Genomic DNA, 21,033 nt, shown 5'->3' with positions numbered 1-21,033 from the left:
CCTATCCCATAACACCCCTACCTCAAGATCAGAAATCCATGGGTTTCCTGGGAAACTGACTTTACCCCACAGTTCCAGGGATGGAGCACATTAGCTAGGATAGATTAGCCAGTGTATTCCACCCACCCATGTGGTTCAGGCACAAGCCAGTCCAATAAGACTGAGCTAAGCCAGCTGAAGCAGAAAAATCCCAAATCTCTTGCTGGGAGTTCTAAGGCAAAACCACCTTGAACTGGGCCTTCTGTTACATTTAACACAATGACTTTCAACTGCTATGATAAAACTGCCGTCCTCAACGTGGAGATGAGAAAACTGGGGCTAAAGAAGATAAATTCAAGCTAAGATTTAAAACCAGGCTGTCCATCTGCACATCCTTTGCCACTGTGCTATCCTGGGCTAAGAAAACTGACCGTGCTGTTTAAAATGTTTTAAGACCAAGGTAAGTAATATGTGTCCCTTACAACAGATACCCTTCAGAAGAGTTTTTAAGACCATATTTTACAAACTTTTAAATGCACTAGGGAAACAAACAAAAGAATCTTTCAAAAATATCTTTATAAAAGCCTATCTTTTTATACATAAATTCAGATTTTTATATATTAGACTTTCTTAAAATATTACTTTTTTTTTTTTACACAGACTATAATTATTCATTAAAAAATATTCACTGAAGGTACCAGGCAAAACAGCCCTGGATCCAGATATAATTATTTCCATTTTGCATATGAGGAAATGAGGATTGGAGAGCTTACCCAGGGTCACACAGCTTTAAGGGTACATGTAGGGTTCAGACCCATGGAGACCAAAGCCTGTAATCTCAACCACTCATACTGCCTCCCCATGAGCTATTCCAAACAACACAAAATGCAATCATCCAAGTAATTACCTTTTCAGAATCTACAAAGTGTGTAGCAATTCCTGCTGCATACACATCTCTTCCTTTCAGCCTGTATCCTGTTAATGCAAGGAAGCACCCAAGTTTTCCTTGAAGACGTGGCAAGAAATAACCTCCACCCACATCAGGGAATAGCCCTGTAATTAAAAACAAAAAGAGACAATGATTCAAATGAAAAAGATAAATTCAGCTCTCCTTACTTGAGATCAAAGAGCCATTTTTCTCTGGAGTCTGAATCTACAGTAAAAATATTATTACTATACCACAGTACTACAACGTACTATACAATGCAATCAATGTCACAAAAGACTTGCTATAAATCGTGCTAACTTAATTGGGGTACTTTTCAAATTTTTCATGTTTCATTTCTATAGAACTCAATAAAGGATATGACGGCACAATGTTCTGGATATAACTACTTGATAAATATTACTTAAATTACTCATCTCTACTACTACTTTTTAAGAGTCTCCAATGTAGGTAAAGACTGAAACAATATTTTCTTTCCAAATGATAAGCACAGGAAAAAAATATATGTAATCTAAGGCTATTATGTGATAAATTATTATTACCATTTAATCAATGTCCAAACAGTCAATTATCTAATATTCAAGATACTTAAAGTGATGTGATAACCATTAGTCCTACTAAATGAACAAGTTTATACCTAATTAAATCACTTGCACTTACTCTTTTCTTAACCATGAGTATTTCTTAAATTCCCTTATTCTCTCTACTGGCAACAACTAAAAATAGCATATATGCAAATACTTGCCAGTACACTACTTTTTGGTGTTTAAGAGCTCCTTAAACAATTGTGACCCTCTAGGTTTATAATCCACCTATTTGAAAATTGCTTCAATTAATTCAGATAAAAATAGAAGCATTCAAATTCTTCCCAGTTCTACTTGTCAAAAAGTTCCTAGGGGGCTCCCCTGGTGGTGCAGTGGTTGAGAGTCCGCCTGCCAATGCAGGGGACGCGGGTTCGTGCCCCGGTCCGGGAAGATCCCACATGCCGCGGAGCGGCTGGGCCCGTGAGCCATGGCCGCTGAGCCTGCGCGTCCGGAGCCTGTGCTCCGCAACGGGAGAGGCCACAACAGTGAGAGGCCCGCATACCGAAAAAAATAAATAAAAAAATAAATTAAAAACAAACAAACAAAAAACTAACACCTTTATCAGTCTTCAAAGCCCCTGACCACTTTTTCAATTACATCTCTTACTACTCACTCACTATACTCCAGCCACTCTGGTCGTCTTTCTGTTCCTCAATATCCATTCCTACTTGCTGCTGAACCTCAGGAGCACTCTGCCCAAGTGAAAACACTTCTGTGTGTTCCAGGGCCCCACATTCTCCCTCTTCGCCCTTTGCCTCAATGGCTGCTTCTTTCCAGTTCCCCTTACTGGCTCCACCTCCCTTGCTGGACCTGTGCCCACTGCTGTGCCTAGGCCTCATCTGAGGCTCTCCGATACCCCACACACGCATTTCCTTAGCTCTTATAGCTTTAGATAATATCTATATGCAGATCAGTCCCTGTTAGGGATGGAATTGTGTCCCAAATGGTGTCCCAAAATTCTTAAGCTGAAGTCCTAACCCCACAATGTGACAATTTGGAGAAAAGGACCTCTAAAGAGGTAATTAAGGTTAAGTGAGGTTATAAGAGTGGGGGCCTTATCTAATAGGACTGGTGTCCTTGTAAGAGGAAGAGACACTGAGGGCACACACAGAGGAAAGGCCATGTGAGTACAGAGAGAAGGCAGCTGTCTACAAGCCAAGGACAGGGGCCCTGGGTGAAACCAAACCTGCCAATACCTTGATGTTGGACTTCCAGCTTCCAGGACTGGGAGAAATAAATGTTGTTTAAGCTACCCAGTCTTGGTATTTTGTTATGGCAGCCCTAGCAGACCAATACAGTCCCAAATCTGTCTATCTAGTTATGCCTTTTTCCCTTGAATACAAACTCTCAAATCTGCATTCTAGATTTAGCCACATAGATAATAAGCATCCCAGATATAACATGGCAAAAACACAACTCCTGATTCTCATCCCTCCAACCATACTGTTCCTTCCCTAATTGACCTCATCCATCTAGTAGCACTACCTAAACACCTTGGAGTTATTCCTGATTCATTATATCAGCAAGCAAGTTAACTCCAAAACATTTTCTAAATCTATCCACTCTATTCCAACTCTATAGCTCCATATTACTCCAAGCTTAAAATTATCTCTCTCTAGACCTGTGCTATCCAATAGAATTTTCTATGATGATGAAAATGTTCTATAATCTATGCTGCCACTAACCAGATGTGGCTATTAAACACTTTGCAACTGAGGAACTGAATTTATTTAAATTTAATTTATATTAAGTAGCCATCTGTGGTTAGTGGCTACAGTATCAGACAGCAGAGCTCTAGATTAATGTAATGACCTCCTAACAAGCCTCTCTACTCTTGCGCCCCCTACAATCCATTATCCTTAAAGCAGCCAGAATGATGGTATTAAAATGTAAACCAGACCATGCCACTCCCTGCTTTAAACTCTCCCACAGTTTACCATAATGTTTAGGTTTAAATCCAAACTCTTCACCAGAGGTCCCTGTGTACCTCTTGAAGAGCACAGTATAACACTCCTGCCCTTGATTCAGACAGTTGATTCTATGTGGTTTCTTGAACCAGTAAAGCTTTATTCTTGCTTTAGACTAACTTCTTAACACCACAGTATTCTGTTCTAAGATATTAATATAGCTCCTTCCCTCTTGTCATGCAAATCTCAACCTAAAGGACATCTCCTTGGAAAACCTCTTTAACCATCTAATCTAAAGTAGCCATCCAGGAGAATTACACTTTGGGTAAGATGGAGTAAGAGGGACTAACTTTACTCTCCTACTTGAAATAACTATAGAAAATATACGAAATATCAGTTTTCAACAAACTGGACCATCAGGGAATAAAGGTAAGTGATCTGTGAATATCTGAAAACAAGTGAGGTAAACTCTACAAAAGCTCCAGCTTAAAGCCTTGAGAGAATGTCCAGGCCCAGAACAGCCCTTGATTTGAGGGGAATAAAGCTAAGAATCCAGGGAGACTGAGGCAGACAGAATTCCCAGAAGAGAGTACCAGAGAGGAGAGAGCTGCACAGAGAGAAAACTCTGGAGATCTGCAGAGTGTCTCCCTTAAGTCCTCAGCTTGGTACTGATCAGTACATGTGTATGAAGAAACTGCCTGAGGTTATGGAAAGAACCACAGTAAAGGATTATAGAGAACGGTACTGGGAACCTACATGGGGCTGAGAATAGTGCCTGTTGCCACCAATCAGACTGTGAGAACTCAGGATTCGTGGGGGCACTGAGTAGAAGGCAAAGAAGGGTCTCATTTCAGTAGTAGGAAATAATTAGCCCTAGCCTGAGCACTGCTCCAACCTTGCATCTAAAAAAAAATAATAATAATAAATTTTTAAAAAAACTAAAAGACCTGAAAGGAACAAACTGTTTCCAAGTAACATAACCTCATCCCAGAAGCAAGCTCAAGAATATTTATAAGAATATAGATCTTCCTCAATTTACATTGGGGTTACATCCTGATAAATCCATCACAAATCATAAGTTGAAAATACCATAAGACAAAAATGCATTAATACACCTAACTTCCAAACATCATAGCTTAGCCTAGCCTATCTTAAATGTGCTCAGAACACTTACATTAGCCTAAAGTTGGGCAAGATCATCTAACACAAGGCCTATTTTATAATAAAGTGTTGAATATCTCATATAATTTATTGAGTGTTATGCTAAAAATGGTTCTAAGTATCAGTTATTTATCCTTGTGATTGTGTGGCTGCATAGGAGCTATGGCTTGCTGCCACTGCCCAGCATCACATGAGAGTATGGTACCGGATATGGCCGGCCAAAGAAAAGGTCAAAATTCAAAGTACAGTTTCTACTACATGTATATTGCTTTTGCACCATTGTAAAATCAAAAAATTGTAAGTCAGACCACCATAAGTTGGGAACCATCTATACAAAAATATCCAGCACTCAACAAAGTAAAACTTAAACAATGTCTAGAATCCAGTTAAAAATTACCAGAAATCTAAAAAAGCAAGAAATTGCCACCCATGATGACGTGATAAAACAATCAATCAAAATTGATCCAGAAATGTTGCAGAGACGTGGAAAAACCTAGAGACTGTCATTCGGAGTAAAGTAAGTCAGAAAGAGAAAAACAAATATCGTATATCAACACATATATGTGGAATCTAGAAAAATGGTATAGATGATCTTACTTGCAAAGCAGAAATAGAGACACAGATGTAGAGAACAAACGTATGGACACCAAGGGGGAAAAGGTGGGGAGGATGAATTGGGAGATTGGGATTGACATATATACACTATTATGTATAAAATAGATAACTAATGAGGACCTACTGTATAGCACAGCACTCTACTCAGTGCTCTGTGGTGACCGAAATGGGCAGGAAATACAAACAAGAAGGGTCATATATATACATATGGCTGATTCACTTTGCTGTACAGCAGAAATTGACACAGCAGTGTAAAGCAACTATACGCCAGTAAAAAAAAAAACAACAAAAAAAAAAACTCGAAAGTGACAGCAAGGTGTGGGGAAGGCAGGGACCAACAGGCTCTCTCGAGCTCCTTCCTGGCCTTTGATCCTGGCGTTAGCAATCGTGCCTGTCACTTGTTTGTGCTCTTTGCCACCACTGGTGTGTTTGAATAAAGTTTGAAATGTTGTAACATTATCTATAAAGACAAATAAAACAAAACAAAAAAACAAAATGAGAAAAACTGACCCAGAACTGACATAAACATAAAAATTAGCAAACAAGGACATCAACACAGTTATAATAAACATATACCATATGTTCAAAAAGTTAAATAAAAGCAAATAAGAGGGGTTTCCCTGGTGGCGCAGTGGTTAAGAATCCGCCTGCCAATGCAGGGGACACAGGTTCGAGCCCTGGCCTGGGAAGATTCACATGCCGCGGAGCAACTAAGCCCGTGAGCCACAACTACTGAGCCTGCACTCTAGAGCCCACAAGCCACAAACTCTGAGCCCACATGCCACAACTACTGAAGCCCATGTGCCTAGAGCCCGTGCTCCACAACAAGAGAAGCCACTGCAATGAGAAGCCCACACAGCGCAATGAAGAGTAGCCTCCACTCTCCGCAACTAGAGAAAGCCAACGCGCAGCAACAAGACCCAAACACAGCCAAAAATAAATCAATAAAATAAATTTTAAAAAATAAAAAATAATATATATTTTTAAGAAGACCCAAATGATACTACTATAGATGAAAACTAAGATGAATGTATAAGCTAAAAAATACCTGAATGGGATTAAGGGCAGTTTTGACTTTGCAAAAGAAAGGATTAGCAAACTTGAAAACACATGAATAGCAAATATCTAAAATAAAAAAAAGAAATTAAAAAAATCAACAATACATGAGTTAGCTTAACGAAAGTTTAAATGGACTTCCTGAAAAGGAAATGGGGGGGACAGAAAAATATCTGAAGAAATAATGTCAAAATTTCCAAATCTGACAAAAACTATAAACCTAACTAGCCCAATAAACACAATCATAAGAAATAGGAAGAAAGCTACAAAAAGGTACGTCATAATCAAGGGATCAAGGCACACCAAAACAAGTGATCAGCAGAATATCTTAAGAGCAGCCAGAGAAATTAAAAAAGAAAAAAAAAAAAGACTTATTTACAGAGGAATGAAGATAAGGATAAGAGCAGATTTCTCATGGAAAACAACATAAATGAGATGGTGTAGCAAAATCTTTAAAGTACTGACATTTAAACATCAGAATAGAATTCTATACCTGGGTCTCATATCAATGACCTCAGGTTTCACCTTAGGAGACTAGAGAAAGGAGATAAAACTTCAAGTAAGTAGAAGGAAGTAATAAATATCAGAGCAGAAATCAATAAAACAGAAAATCAAAAAACTTCTTTTGAGATCAATTAATAAACCTCTAATTAGAGTGATCGAAAAAAAAAAGAGAAGACAAATTACTAATATCAAGAATGAGAGGGCTTCCCTGGTGGCGCAGTGGTTGAGAGTCCGCCTGCCGATGCAGGGGACATGGGCTCGTGCCCCGGTCCGGGAAGATCCCACAGCAGAGCGGCTGGGCCCATAAGCCATGGCCGCTGAGCCTGCGCATCCGGAGCCTGTGCTCTGCAACGTGAGAGGCCACAACAGCGAGAGGCCCACATACCGCAAAAAAAAAAAAAAAAAAAAAAAAAAGAATGAGAGAGAGACTTCCCTGGCAGTCCAGTGGTTAAAACTCCACGCTCCCAATGCAGGGGGCACGGGTTTGATCCCTGGTCAGGGAACTAAGATCCCAAATGCTGCATAGCATGACCAAAAAAAAAAGGATGAGAGAGCCAGGTATTACTATAGATTCTACAGATACTAAAAAGATAATAAGGAAATGAATTTTATGCTAATAAATGGACAAACTCCTTAAAAGACCCAAATTACTAAAGTTTGTGCAAAAAATCCCAGATAACTTGAATAGCCTACATCTATTAAAGATTTTGAATTTGTAGTTAAAAACCTCTCCACGAAGAAAACTCTAGGCCTAGATGGCTTCGCTGGTGAATTCTACCAAACACATGAAAAAAAAGAAAAAAAAGAATCAATTCTACCTGAACTTTTCCAGAAATGAACCCAGCATTATCCAGATACCAAAATGAAGCAATCAAAATGATGTTACCAGAAAACTACAGACCAATATCCCTCATGAACATAGATGCAAAAATTCCAAATAAAATTTTTGTGTATCAAACCCAACAACATATAAAAAGTAGGACACATCATACTAGAGTGAGATCTATTCCAGCAAAGCAGGGTTACTCTAATGTTAAAAAAACCAATCAAAGTAATCCTCACTTAACAAACTAAAAAAGAAAAACCAATGATCATCTCAACACATGCTGAAAAAAATTACAAAATCCAAAGTCCATTCCTAATAAAACCCCTCAGAAATCTAGGAACACAAGGAAAGTTCCTCATCCTGATAAGGGGCACCTATGAAAAACTTATACCTAATATCGTACTTAATTGGTGAAAGACTTAATGTTTTCCCCCTAAGATCCCAAACAAGGCAAGAAGGCCCACTCTCAACGTATCTGTTCAACATTGTATTGGAGGTTCTACCCAGTGGAATAAGGCAAGAAAAAATAAAAATAAAAAATATCCAGATGGGAAAGAAAAAAGTAAAATGTTTTTTATTTGTAAACAACATAATTATCTATTTAGAAAATCCAATTCAATCTACAAAAAATCTACTAGAACTAATAAGTTAGTTTATCAAGTTTGCAGGATACAAAGTTCAAAACTCAATTATATTTCTATATATTGATAACATCAGAACTAGATTTTAAAAGTATCATTTATAATATCATTGAATAATATGAAATACTTAAGGAAAAATCTGACAAAAGATGTATAAGAAACTGAAAACTACAAAACATGGCTTAGGGAAATTAAAGAAGACCTAAATAAATGGAAAGATATACCTTGCTCACAGGTCTGAAGACTCAACATTGTTAAGATATCAATTCTCCCTAAATTGATAGATCTTAGACAATCCAAATAAAAATTCTAACAGGGCTTTTTGTTGAAACTTACAAAATCACTCTAAAATTCACATAGAAATACAAAGGATCTATAGAGCCAAAACAACTTGAAAGAAAAAAAAAGAACAAAATTAGAGGATTATCATTACTTGATCAAGACTTACTATAAAGCAACAGTAATCAAGACAGTGTGGTGTTGGCACCAAGATCAGCACATACAAAGGTGCAAAGGCAATCAGTGGAGAAATAGTAGCTTTTTCCAAAAAATGATGTGGGAATGATTTTATCTCCCTATGCAAAATAATAAACTTTGATCTATACCTTTGATCCATACCTCTCACCACATACAAAAGTTAACTCAAAATGGAGCATAGATCTGAATGCAAGATATTTCCTCTAATAATCTTTCATCTAAAATTAAAGACATGTACAGCAGAAATTAACACAACATTGTAAATCAACTATACTTCAATAAGAATAAATAAATAAAATCGACTACAGTGCGCTAGTGTCTCCAGTTTAAATATGCTTGCCTTTGTGTTTTCAGATACAAGTATGAGCTAATATAAACTTTTAGGTATCTTCCTATTATAATTTATTTTTAAAAGTTCTTTCATACAAGATTCCATCAATTCCTTCAATAACTGTAATCTGAAATGTATCAAAAGACGAAAATTGTAAAAGTAATTATGAAAAATTTGTTTTTTTTTTTTTTTTTTTTTACCTATTGCTGTTTCTGGCATTGCAAAAAGAGACTTTTCAGTAGCCACTCGGAATAGCCCATGAACTGAGAGACCAACTCCCTAGGGAAAAGGCAAAAAATTGTTTTAAAAATACTGCGGGCGTTAAAAAAAAAAACCTCACATTCACAAACATTATAAACCAAGTAAATTATATCATATACAAAGATATACATAATATATATTATATATAATTCTTCATAAAGAATTTCTTTAAAGGAATTTCAGGAGATAGACGGGAGGGAAACCCTAAACCACACAATTTCAGAAGAATTTTCTGGGTGAAAAGTACATGGGTATCCCTGATATCTGGAACAGATTTGTTTTAGCTAAAATGTTTTTGATTAGTATCCTGTGTTATGCTTCAGGTCTTCTTCCCCAATTACCTCTTATTTCAAACTAGATGCAGCATTATAGAATACTGACTCTTCCCAGAACCACTGAGTATTCTTAGTGGAACCAATCATCAAAAAAGCATAACCAACCTATTCTAGCAAATTTCAGTAGCCTTAAATAGAATATTAACACATTTTATTTATTCACATAGTTCATCAAATATAATTAGCAACATCATTTTTCTCAGATACAACACTTAGTAACTATTTAACTCTTAAAAATCCATTACTAAACACAAGTTACAAAATAAAAAGATTTGGCTGAAAGTCTGTTTCTGACTTGTTGAATGTCACTGAAAATGACAAACTTAACAGTCATCTCTGAATCAACAGATATATTTGAATAAAATAAGAGGTATACATGTGTTTACAAAGTATCCAAGTTTGTCTGTGCTCACATTGTGACATACATTTCTTATGTTATGTTTTTCACATTATTCAGAACTTCTATTAGATTGTTTAGTGCATGTAGCCTGTACAACACAGAGAACAAAGCAAACAGAAATAGCTGGAGAGAGAAAAACAGGCAAATGCACTACTCAAACTTGCCTTAAGCCCACACTTGCAGTTCAATTTTCAGGAAGACAAGCTATGTTGCGTTTTTGTCTTTGGATTCCCATTTGTTCCCTGCACTTGTCTCTTAACTGCTCCCTTCTCTTTTCTGGATCTGTTTGGGTGAGTGCCTGTTCTTTTCAATTAAAAATGTCTCTTCACCACATTTTCAGTTAGAACCAGACCCAGATTCTGTCATGATTCAGCATCACACAATAGCTGTCTTAGGCCTTCGGCCTCTAATAAATTCATCCCAATACTGCTGTGTGCTTTTTCCTAACACTGCTCTCCCCGACAGTCATTCCCATTCTATCTTCTGGAATCCTCATTCCTTTGCAAAAGAACCACTAACAGCCCAAATTCTCTACACAGGGCCCTCCCTACCCCCTAAATTCAAGAAAGAAAGAAATTTATAAGCCCTGTACTCTTTCATGTAGAAGCTATAGATCCCATATTCATTGATTCAGTTATTTTGTTTCAGCCATGGCTGATAAAATAATGAACAAAGTCAAAGACTTCAAAATTTTAGTAAGAAGTTATTAATGAAAAGCTTTCCAAATAAGAGGTCATTGACACCAGTACCATCAGGAGCCAATTTAAAATGCCTTTCAATTAAGATGAAATGAAGACCGGGAAAATTCAAGCCACCTGACTTGGAGATACTAAGGACATAAATACTGATCCACGTTGAAAGGGGTGTAGCACTCTCATGGCAGATTCATATCTAATTTTTGTATCTTATATAAAAGAATCCATTATAGGTTGCTTATATTAAATCCCCCTTGAAATTTCCAAAATTTACCATTACATACTATTAACCATTAATCTTAGCAGATACTCCTTTGCTAGACTAAAAAGGCTTCAGTCTTCAAGTTTTATTATATTAACAACCGGTTATACAGATTCATTCCCCAAATGTAAAATTTATTCCAATTCCTAACTCTCCTCAAATACTCTCCCTGCATCCTACCCAACCCAGCAGTCAAATTTCATTTATCACATAATTATAAATCTCTGTAGCATTTGACAGTGGCTCACTCTCTACTTCAGGAAACACCTGACTTGGCTTTGAGACACTACACTCTCCTGGTTTTCCTTCTAACTCATTAGTTGTTCTTTCTCTTCTCCCTGACATCAAAATGTTGATCCGCCCCAATGATCAGATATCATCCCTCTACTCCACTTCACCTGTACTCTGTTCTTTCTATTCATTCCGCAGGTGATCTCTTCCAAGAGCCCCAAGATTTTAAGCACTGTAACATTAAAGACAAATTATTTTCCCACCCCTGAATTCTCTAGAATTCTATATCTAGCTGTTTACTTAACATCTCCACCTAAACATCTAATATGTATCTCAATGTTCATGCATCACAAGTAAACCTCTTGATTTCTCTTTGAACATGCTGCTCCCTCAGTCTTTTCCATCTCAGCAAATAGCACCATCATTCACCCAGCTGCTCAGGCCAAAAATTTCAGCATCATCCTTTCTTTCTGATCTTACAATCTAATCTATGAACCTTTTTTTCCTTTTTTTTTTTTTTTTTTTGCGGTACGCGGGCCTCTCACTGTTGTGGCCTCTCCCGTTGTGGAGCACAAGCTCCGGACGCGCAGGCTCAGCGGCCATGGCTCACGGACCTAGCCGCTCCGCGGCATGTGGGATCCTCCCGGACCGGGGCACGAACCCGTGTCTCCTGCATCGGCAGGCGGACTCAACCACTGCGCCACCAGGGAAGCCCTATGAATCTGTCTTGATAGCACTAACTTCAAAATATATCTTGGACTGAGCCACTTCATCGCCACTGTTGCAACCCTAGGTGAAGTCACTATCATCTCTTGCCTGGGTTAGTCTCTCTTGCTTCTGTTTTTGCCACAATCCATCCTCTGCACAACAGCCAAGTAAACTTATTAAATGTAAATCAGTTCATGTCATTCTCCTGCCCAAAACTCTCCAGTGACTCCCCATCCCATTAAAATATTACTGAAATTCCTCATCCTGGCTGATAAGGCCCTACGTGATCTGGTCCCTTTCTATCTCCCTGATCTTATGGTCTACCATTCTCCACTTTCCTCACTTTCACTCTTGTCAGCCACACTGGCTTTTTTTTTTTTTCTCTTAATTGACATATAATATACAATCGAAAGTACACAAATAGTACAAACAGCTAGCACACAGGTCCAGTGAATTATCCCAAAATGAACACATCCTTGTAACCAAAACCCAGATAAAAATTATCAGAAATTCTTTTACGCACCCTGTCAGCCACTACTCCCTCCCCATCCTTCAGGTAACTACTATCCTGACTTCTAACAAAATGAGATTAACTTTTTCAGGTTTTGATCTTGATATAAATAGAGCCATAGAGTATTATTTATTTGACTTCAGTCAGTGTTATGTTTGCAAGATTTATTCATGTGTGTAGCAATAATTTCTTTCATTGTACAGCATTCCTTTGTATGAATAAACTATTTTCATTCTACTGTGAATAGCTAGTTAGGTTTTTCAGTTTGGGGCTACTGCAAATAACGATTCAATGACCATTCTTACACATGTCTTTTGGGGCATAAGTACATACATTTTGGTTGGGTTGTAAAACTGTTGGGTCAGAGTATTAATTCAATCAACTTTAAAAGACGAGATCAAACAATTTTCCAAAGCAGTCATACCAATTTCTACTCCAGCAGCAATATGAGTTTGTATTCCATATCCTCACCAATGCTTGAAATTGTCTTTCACATTTTAGCCATTCTATACAGATGGCCAACAGGCACATGAAAATATGCTCAACATCACTAATTATTAGAGAAATGCAAATCAAAACTACCATGAGGTATCACCTCACACCAGTCAGAATGGCCATCATGAAAAAGTCTACGAATAATAAATGCTGGAGAGGGTGTGGAGAAAATGGAACCCTTATACACTGTTGGTGGGAATGTAAATTGGTTCAAACACTACAGAGAACAGATGGAGGTTCCTTAAAAAACTAAAAATAGAGTTACCATATGATCCAGCAATTCCACTTCTGGGCATATATCCGGAAAAGACAAAAACTCTAATTCAAAAAGGTACATACACCCCAATGTTCAAAGCAGCATTATTTACAATAGCCAAGACATGGTAGCAACCTAAATGTCCATCAACAGATGAATGGATAAAGATGTGGTATATATATACAATAGAATACTACCCAGCCATAAAAAAGAATGAAATGCCATTTGCAGAAACATGGATGGACCTAGAGATTATCATTCTAAGTGAAGTGAGACAGAGAAAGACAAATATCATACATCACTTACATATGAAATCTAAAAAAATAATACGAATAAATTTATTTACAAAACAGAAACAGACTCACATAGAAAACATTTTAGCCATTCTAGTGAGTATATGTTAGTATTTCATTGTGGTTTCAGTTTTCCTTTTCTTGCTGATTAATGCAATTGAGTGCTTTGTCATGTTTTGGTCATCTGCATATTCTCTTTATGAAATGTCTAATCTATTGCTCATTTTTCCATTGGACTTTCTTATTGATAGGTAGAAATTCTTTCTACATCCTTCATATAATTTCTTGTCAAATATATGTATAGTCAGCCCTCCATATTCATGGCTCCTCATCTGCAGATTCAACTAACCACAGACCAAAAATATTTTCTAAAAAATTCCAACAAAAAGTTCCAAAAAACAAAACTGGAATTTGCTGCATACCAACACCTATTTACATAGCATTTACACCGTTTACAACTACTTACATAGCATTTACACTGTGTTAGGTATCGTAAGTAATCTAGGGATGATTTAAAATATACGGGACGATGTGCGTATGTTACATGCAAATACTATGCTATTTTATACAATGGACTTCAGCATCCTTGGGTTTTAGCATCGGATGGGGGTCCTGGAACCAATCCCCTGCTGAGAACAAGGGACTGTATTCCAAATACCTATTTTCCAGTCTGTGGCTCGCCTTTTCACTCTCTTAATGATGTCTTGGAATAAATAGAGCTTCTTAATTTTAGCACAATCGAATCGGTTATTTTTGTTTATGGTACATTTAGTGTAATCCATTTAGTGTAATTTAAGTAATCCTTCCATACCCTCAAAGTGTAGCAGAAACATGTTCCAAACATTCAGGATTTTCTGTCTATTATTGATTACTAGCTTAATTCCACTGGGGCCAGAGAACAGTCTGTAAGATTAATCCTTTGGAATATGCTGAGACTAACTCTATGGCCAATTTTGGTAAATGTTCCATGCACACATGAATTGAACATGAAATCTACAGTTACTGAGTCCATGTTAATTGGATTGTTTATTGGACCATGTTCAAACCATGTGCATGCATGTAAAATGTATGTGTATATATGTACATATACTGTTTATGTCTCTGCTTCATCTGTCATTGAAAGAAGTATGTTCAAATCTTCTCCTAGGATTGTGGTTTTGTCTATTTCCCCTTTAAGGGTTTTCTACTTTTTTGCAAGATTAAACATTTTTAAATGTTTGAAAATATCACACCAGTAGAGTTATTTCACAGAGGCAGAGGTTTGTTCCCATTGTTTCTCAGTGTAATACTGTACATTATGAAACTCATTAAGCAATTCTGTTCAGCTTCATATTGCTATAAATTGAGAGTTTTAGACAAGCATTTATAAAATATCTTTCTATAGCTGATTAGAGTCACTAAAATTACTTTCAGAATCTGACTACACTGAACTTAAGAAGGTAAAAAGCTGAATAGCTTTCAACAGACTGAACTAAGCCCTATCTGCTAAGAGAATAAGAACCGAAATTGAGGGCTTGCTGAACTGGGCCCCAAAATGTTACACATTAGAAGTTAGGGTGGCCTGGATTCAAATGCTCAGCTTCAAATACTCCCATTCCTGACGGGATTGAGATGATCTGGGATTGCTAGTGCCCTTAGCCTAGGTTCCTACTAGAAACGATGGTAGGAAGATTACGCCATATCAGGGCTCAAATAATACTCAAGTAGAAATAACTCATTTAGAAATAACCGGCACTCAATTAGAAATAATCTGACATAAGACCACATGACTAAAGCCTAAGAGAAAAAATACACAACAGAAAGATTCACAGGACATACAAATTTTGATTTGTCATACCTGTTTATTATAACTATGAAATGTCCTATATCAAGTAAAAGCTTTTGCCATAGTACCTTATTTGATATTAAAATAGCTGTATCAGTTATTTTAGTGTTGGTAAACACTTTTTCTATTACCTTACATTTAACCCTTCTGTGCCTTATAGTTATGGTGTCTCAAGCATTCTGACATTGTTTTTTACTTGGATTATTATTAAACAATCTTCATTGCAGTACTGTACTGACACTGTGAAGATAAAGTAAAATGAATCTGATCCATATTTATAATCTAGTACAGAGAATATTAATATGGATAAGCATAAGTAACCGAACATATGAATGTAGTCAAACTCGTATCCTACTTGTTTAAAGTCTGGCATTCTTAAATGCAAAACTCAGGCCATCTAAGACTTTTTTTTTTTTAATTAAGAGACTAGAGCTAGATGAGTTTTCACTGTTCAACAAAGGAAAAAGGCTGGTATAGCTTTAAGGCTTTTAAAGAAGATCTCATTATAATTACTTAAAAAGCACAATTAAATCCTTCAAAATGCAAATATGCTTATCAGTAACTAGAAATGAGTATCACTTCTATATTTCCAGATATTACTATTCTAGACAAAAAGCACATTTTTAAAAATTGATAATTATACAGATATTTAAAGTTAATTTAATATATAGTCAATTACTCCATGATTTATACTAATGGCAAGATTAATCCCCCAACACAAAAACAAAAACACATGTAGAACAATTTAATTTGGTGCCTGAAAAAGAAATGTTCCAGATAATAATACATCAGTGTTAAATTCCCTGATTTTGGTGTCTTATTCTTAAGTAATACACACTGAAAAATTTAGCAATAAAGAATTATCACGTCTTCAACTTTCAAATGGTTCAGAAAAAAATTATCCATAGACACGTGTGGGAGAGAAGAAGAGAAAATAAAACAAATGCGGAAATAATAGGGAATGTGGATGAAGGATACACTGGAGTTCTCTGTACTATATTACTAATTGAAATTGTTTCACAATAGTCTTTTTGAGCCAAATGAAAATAAAAATAAATGTTCCAGAGTAACCAGCGCCAACAACCACAGTAAAGAAAACAAACTCAGAAAGGCATACAATGGGGTGATGTGACAAATGCTCACACAAAGAGCCATGAATTTAAATTCTAATCAGAGAGAATGAGTAAGCTCCTGTCCAGAATGAACACTGCATCTCAGTATCAGTGAGTACATGAGAGTCTTCTCTCACCATCATTCAAGATTATAAATGGTTCTTTGAAATTAGGTATATATTTCTGTTAGAAATTCAAATAGATTTTCATCACACATTATGTCACTATGGTATAAAAGTTAATATCATAATCATAAAATAAGTTTCATAATGTATCTCTGGGACCACATGCCTTAGATCAGCAGCCTACCCAGTAAAAACAGTTATTTTTATTATGCTTCTCACATTAATATTAACAGACTAATATTGCATATTAATAGTATTAACATACCGATTACATAATATTAATGTTTTTTGTTTTTTCGGTACGCGGGCCTCTCACTGTCGTGGCCTCTCCCGTTGCGGAGCACAGGCTCCGGACGCGCAGGCTCAGCGGCCACGGCTCACGGGCCTAGCCGTTCCGCGGCATGTGGGATCTTCCCGGACCAGGGCATGAACCCGTGTCCCCTGCATCAGCAGGCGGACTCTCAACCACTGCGCCACCAGGGAAGTCCTATTAATGTATTCTGATAGACTACAGAGAGCATTTACATTATCCTGCTTTGGATTCATATAATTCATGTTATTTTTGGACAAAAATTATATTCAGCAGAAACAAATAACTGCGGTAGAAATATTTAATTTATTTATGAATTAACAGTCTACCATCCTTGGAGGTGCAGTTTTACTTTAAACAGAAATATCAGAGAGATATTTGAAAACTGCTGAGAGTAAATCTTAAAAGTTATATGAAAAAAAATTTTTTTCAATTATGTGTAGTGATGAGTGTTAACTTATGGTTTCACAACATATACATACATCAAATCATTATGTTGTCACCTAAAACATTATATGTCAATTACACCTCAATTTTAAAAAAAGCCAGTGAGCAGAAATATAATTCTGGTACATCATACATTAAAACATAAATTAGAGGGCTTCCCTGGTGGCACAGTGGTTAAGAATCCGCCTGCCAATGCAAGGGACACGGGTTCGAGCCCTGGTCCGGGAAAATCCCACATGCTGTGGAGCAACGAAGCCCGTGCGCCACAACTACTGAGCCTGCGCTCTAGAGCCCGCAAGGCACAACTACTGAAGCCCACACACTGCAACTACTGAGCCCACGTGCCTAGAGCCCGTGCTCTGCAACAAAGAAGCCACCGCAATAAGAAGCCAGTGCACCACCACGAGAGTAGCCTGCGCAGCAATAAAGACCCAACACAGCCCGAACGCAGCCATTAATTAATTAACTAATTAATTAAAAAAAACAAAACATAAATTAGAAATAACTCTTACGTACCTCCTGGATTCCTGCTCAAGGTTTTTGCCTAAATAATCACATTCCCCCAATATATTATAACATACCACATATTATATTTTAAATGTCTATCATATTTATTTTTTGAATTTTATTTTTATACAGCAGGTTCTTATTAGTTACCTATTTTATACAGATTAGTGTGTATGTCAATCCCAAGCATATTTAATAGATGTTTAAAAAGAGAAGCTCTAAGAAACCACTGCCTCATATCATATATTCAAACAAGAAGAACTATTATAACAGGAATACTCTTAATTGACCTCAGATTTACCAACAATTTCCCTTAACTCTGTAAAACTAATATCTATATTAACTAGCATCCTGAAAGCTACTCTCTGGCTACTTTTTTTTATATATAAATTTATTTATTTTATTTTTGGCTGCATTGGGTCTTTGGGCAAGCAGGGGCTACTCTTCGTTGCGGTGCCCGCGGGCTTCTCATTGCAGTGGCTTCTCTTGTTGCGGAGCATGGGCTCTAGAGCGCAGGCTCAGTAGTTGTGGCACACGGGCTTAGTCACTCTGCATGGCACGTGGGATCTTCCCGGACCAGGGCTCAAACCCCTGTCCCCTGCATTGGCAGGTGGATTCTCAACCACTGTGCCACCAGGGAAGCCCTCTGGCTACTTTTTGATATACCTGATACTTCTCTGATCTGTTGAGTTCAGAGTTTACCAAACGTCAGTCATAAATAAAGAGTTATTTCATGAGAACCAAGTTGAATACTCTGGAAAAGTATGAAAAAGCTAAGTTACTAAAAAATTTTGGTATAGGGCAAAGACAGTATTTCAAGTGACTATTCTTCATAATAACATTTATTGTTATTCTGAAACTATTATACACATTAGGACAAAGCAAATTTGTCACAATCTTAATATTATTTTTTTTAAATAAAGATTTTCAACATACATGAGAAGAAAGTTACAAATATCAAAGAAGTAAGAATCTAAATTTGAATAGGAAGTACTGAACTCAGGATCTAGGACCTATTTTCTCTTAAAAATAAAACACATATTCTTAGTTCTCTTCAAAAAGGCCTATAAACAATTACCAACTTAACTAGTGCCCAGATTATTATTGCTAACCATCATTTCCTACTAAAAGTAACCAGGGCTGCCTTGGAAAAACACCCTATTTTAGGTCTGTTGAATAAAATGTACAAAACAACCTGGAATATGGTTCTTTGCCACAAAGCAAAGAAACTCTCAAAGATTTCTGGGGCACGAAAGCCAACTTGAAGGTTCCCATGACAAGTCCACTCTTCTGGTTTGCCCCTCTGGGCCCCCCTTTTTCAGTGTCTTTTATAGGTTCCTTGTTCTGCCTCTGGCCAATAAACATTTTTTTGTATTCCATTCTGGACTTACTTTGGTTGTCACTCTATTTCTGTCACATTTCCTTGCATTATCTTTTCTACTGACCAATTTTCAATACAGGTTTCTCTGCTATAACATGATGAGTTACTGAAAAAAATCCTCAGGCTCTACAAAACTGCACAGAGCTTATAAGAAAAATAGAGTTTCGGCAGTCCGCTCAAAACCTATGCAACTTTGTATTCTGAGTGCTAACAGAAAGAATAAATGGTCGCAGGCCAGGGACTTGATTAGGAGCACCAGCTCAATATGAACAGAGAATGCCAGTGCAGATATTTAAAATGCACAACAATGAAGTGGAAAGAATGGCAATACTTTAATCAGAGCAGGACTGGCACATGCTGAGACAAAGCAGTGTAAGTGCAGCTATAAGCCAGTGGGACCGCCATTAAACACCAAGTGCCAAGAGCTGAGGGGTCACCTTACGGTGGAGGTCCACCCAGAAACAGGCATTTGTTTGTGTGGGTTTTTTTTTTTTAATTTTCTTAAAATACAGACAAGAGAATGCCTATTCACAGTACAGCAACTGAGGTAATTAAGCACTCTTTTCCTGTCTAGATGATTATATATCTACTGCCACTATCCTATCTCCCCTTGCCTAGAAAAAAACTGTATATGAATCAATATAATTTTTGCATTATCTTAACATCATTTTCCCATTTACCAATCACTTATGAGCTAATTCATGTTGCAGAAGCACACACTTTGGAGCATACTGTGCCTCTGTAAGTCCTAAAGTTATACTTCCTGCCCAAGCAGCACCCTGAGTTCCAGATGTGCATAACCGACAAAACACTTTTGTTCAGACAAAACACTCCCACGTGGATAAGGCCACAGGTATTTCACACCTAACAAATTAAACTCATCTCCCTTCACTCTCCCCAACCCACTCCCCAGCCACACTTTCTCCCGAATCTTAAGTAAACAGTCCACCATTCATCCCACTGCCCAGTCTAGAAACCTGGAAGTCATCCTTGCCTCCTTCTCCCCTTTATCTCTCACATCCAATACATCATCAAATCCCACCAAGTCTCCTCCTAAGTAGCTCCGTTAAATCTATCTAATTTCCGCCCCCCTTCATAATCTCCATGCTAGTTCAAAATCACCATAATCTCCCACCTGGAACCCTGCAAGAGCTTCCTGAATAATCTCTTTACAACCAATCCTAACCTCCCTACAACCTGTTCCTCCCACAAGGGAGTTCTCTGTCTAAAATGCACCATTCAAGCCATTTTCCTGGCTAAAAGCACTTTAAAATGGCTCTCCCTGGGCTTCCCTGGTGGCGCAGTGGTTGGGAGTCCACCTGCCAATGCAGGGGACACGGGTTCGTGCCCCGGTCCGGGAAGATCCCACATGCCGCGGAGAGGCTAGGCCCGTGAGCCATGGCCGCTGAGCCTGCACGTCCGGAGCCTGTGCTCCGCAACAGGAGAGGCCACAACAGTGAGAGGCCCGCGTACCGCAAAAAAAAAAAAAAAAAGGCTCTCCCTCTTGATCTCAGGATAAACAACTTATGTCTAAGAGGACTGATCTGGCTTCTTGCTTACCTCTCTAACCTCAGAACTGAACCGCTATCTCCTTCGTACTCCCAAATCTAGGCACACTTAACTTTCCCAAACATGAATTCTCTCATCTTCACATATACTATTATCTTCTCACTCACACACTACTCCTCTACACTGCATCAACCCCTTAACACGCTTGTACCAACCATAGCGCATTCCTCCACTATCCCACCTTGTTTGTCCCTGGCTGATTCCTCTTTAAGTCTCAGCTTAAATAAAACTTCCTCCAGGGTGCTTTCCCTACACCATCTCCATCACTAAAGTACTCAGACAT

The 21,033-nt window shown here is 37.5% G+C and overlaps 1 protein-coding gene across 5 annotated transcripts in view; it reads right to left on the bottom strand.

The window, feature by feature from the left end:
• Nucleotides 1-21,033, bottom strand: part of HIBCH (3-hydroxyisobutyryl-CoA hydrolase) — an 87,977-nt gene that overhangs the window by 28,452 nt on the left and 38,492 nt on the right. For all 5 annotated transcript variants that reach the window (XM_060152454.1, XM_060152451.1, XM_060152450.1 and 2 more), the window contains 2 exons: nucleotides 9,228-9,306; nucleotides 887-1,032 (listed from right to left, as the gene is read on the bottom strand). In XM_060152454.1, the coding sequence (XP_060008437.1) occupies nucleotides 887-1,032; nucleotides 9,228-9,306 (225 nt within the window). The remainder of the gene's footprint in view (nucleotides 1-886; nucleotides 1,033-9,227; nucleotides 9,307-21,033) is intronic.

This window comes from Lagenorhynchus albirostris, chromosome 6, assembly GCF_949774975.1.
Source record: "Lagenorhynchus albirostris chromosome 6, mLagAlb1.1, whole genome shotgun sequence".
Classification (NCBI taxonomy): domain Eukaryota; kingdom Metazoa; phylum Chordata; class Mammalia; order Artiodactyla; family Delphinidae; genus Lagenorhynchus; species Lagenorhynchus albirostris.
The sequence above is the reverse complement of the archived record's forward strand: the minus strand, read 5'-3'. Positions and strand labels throughout refer to the sequence as shown.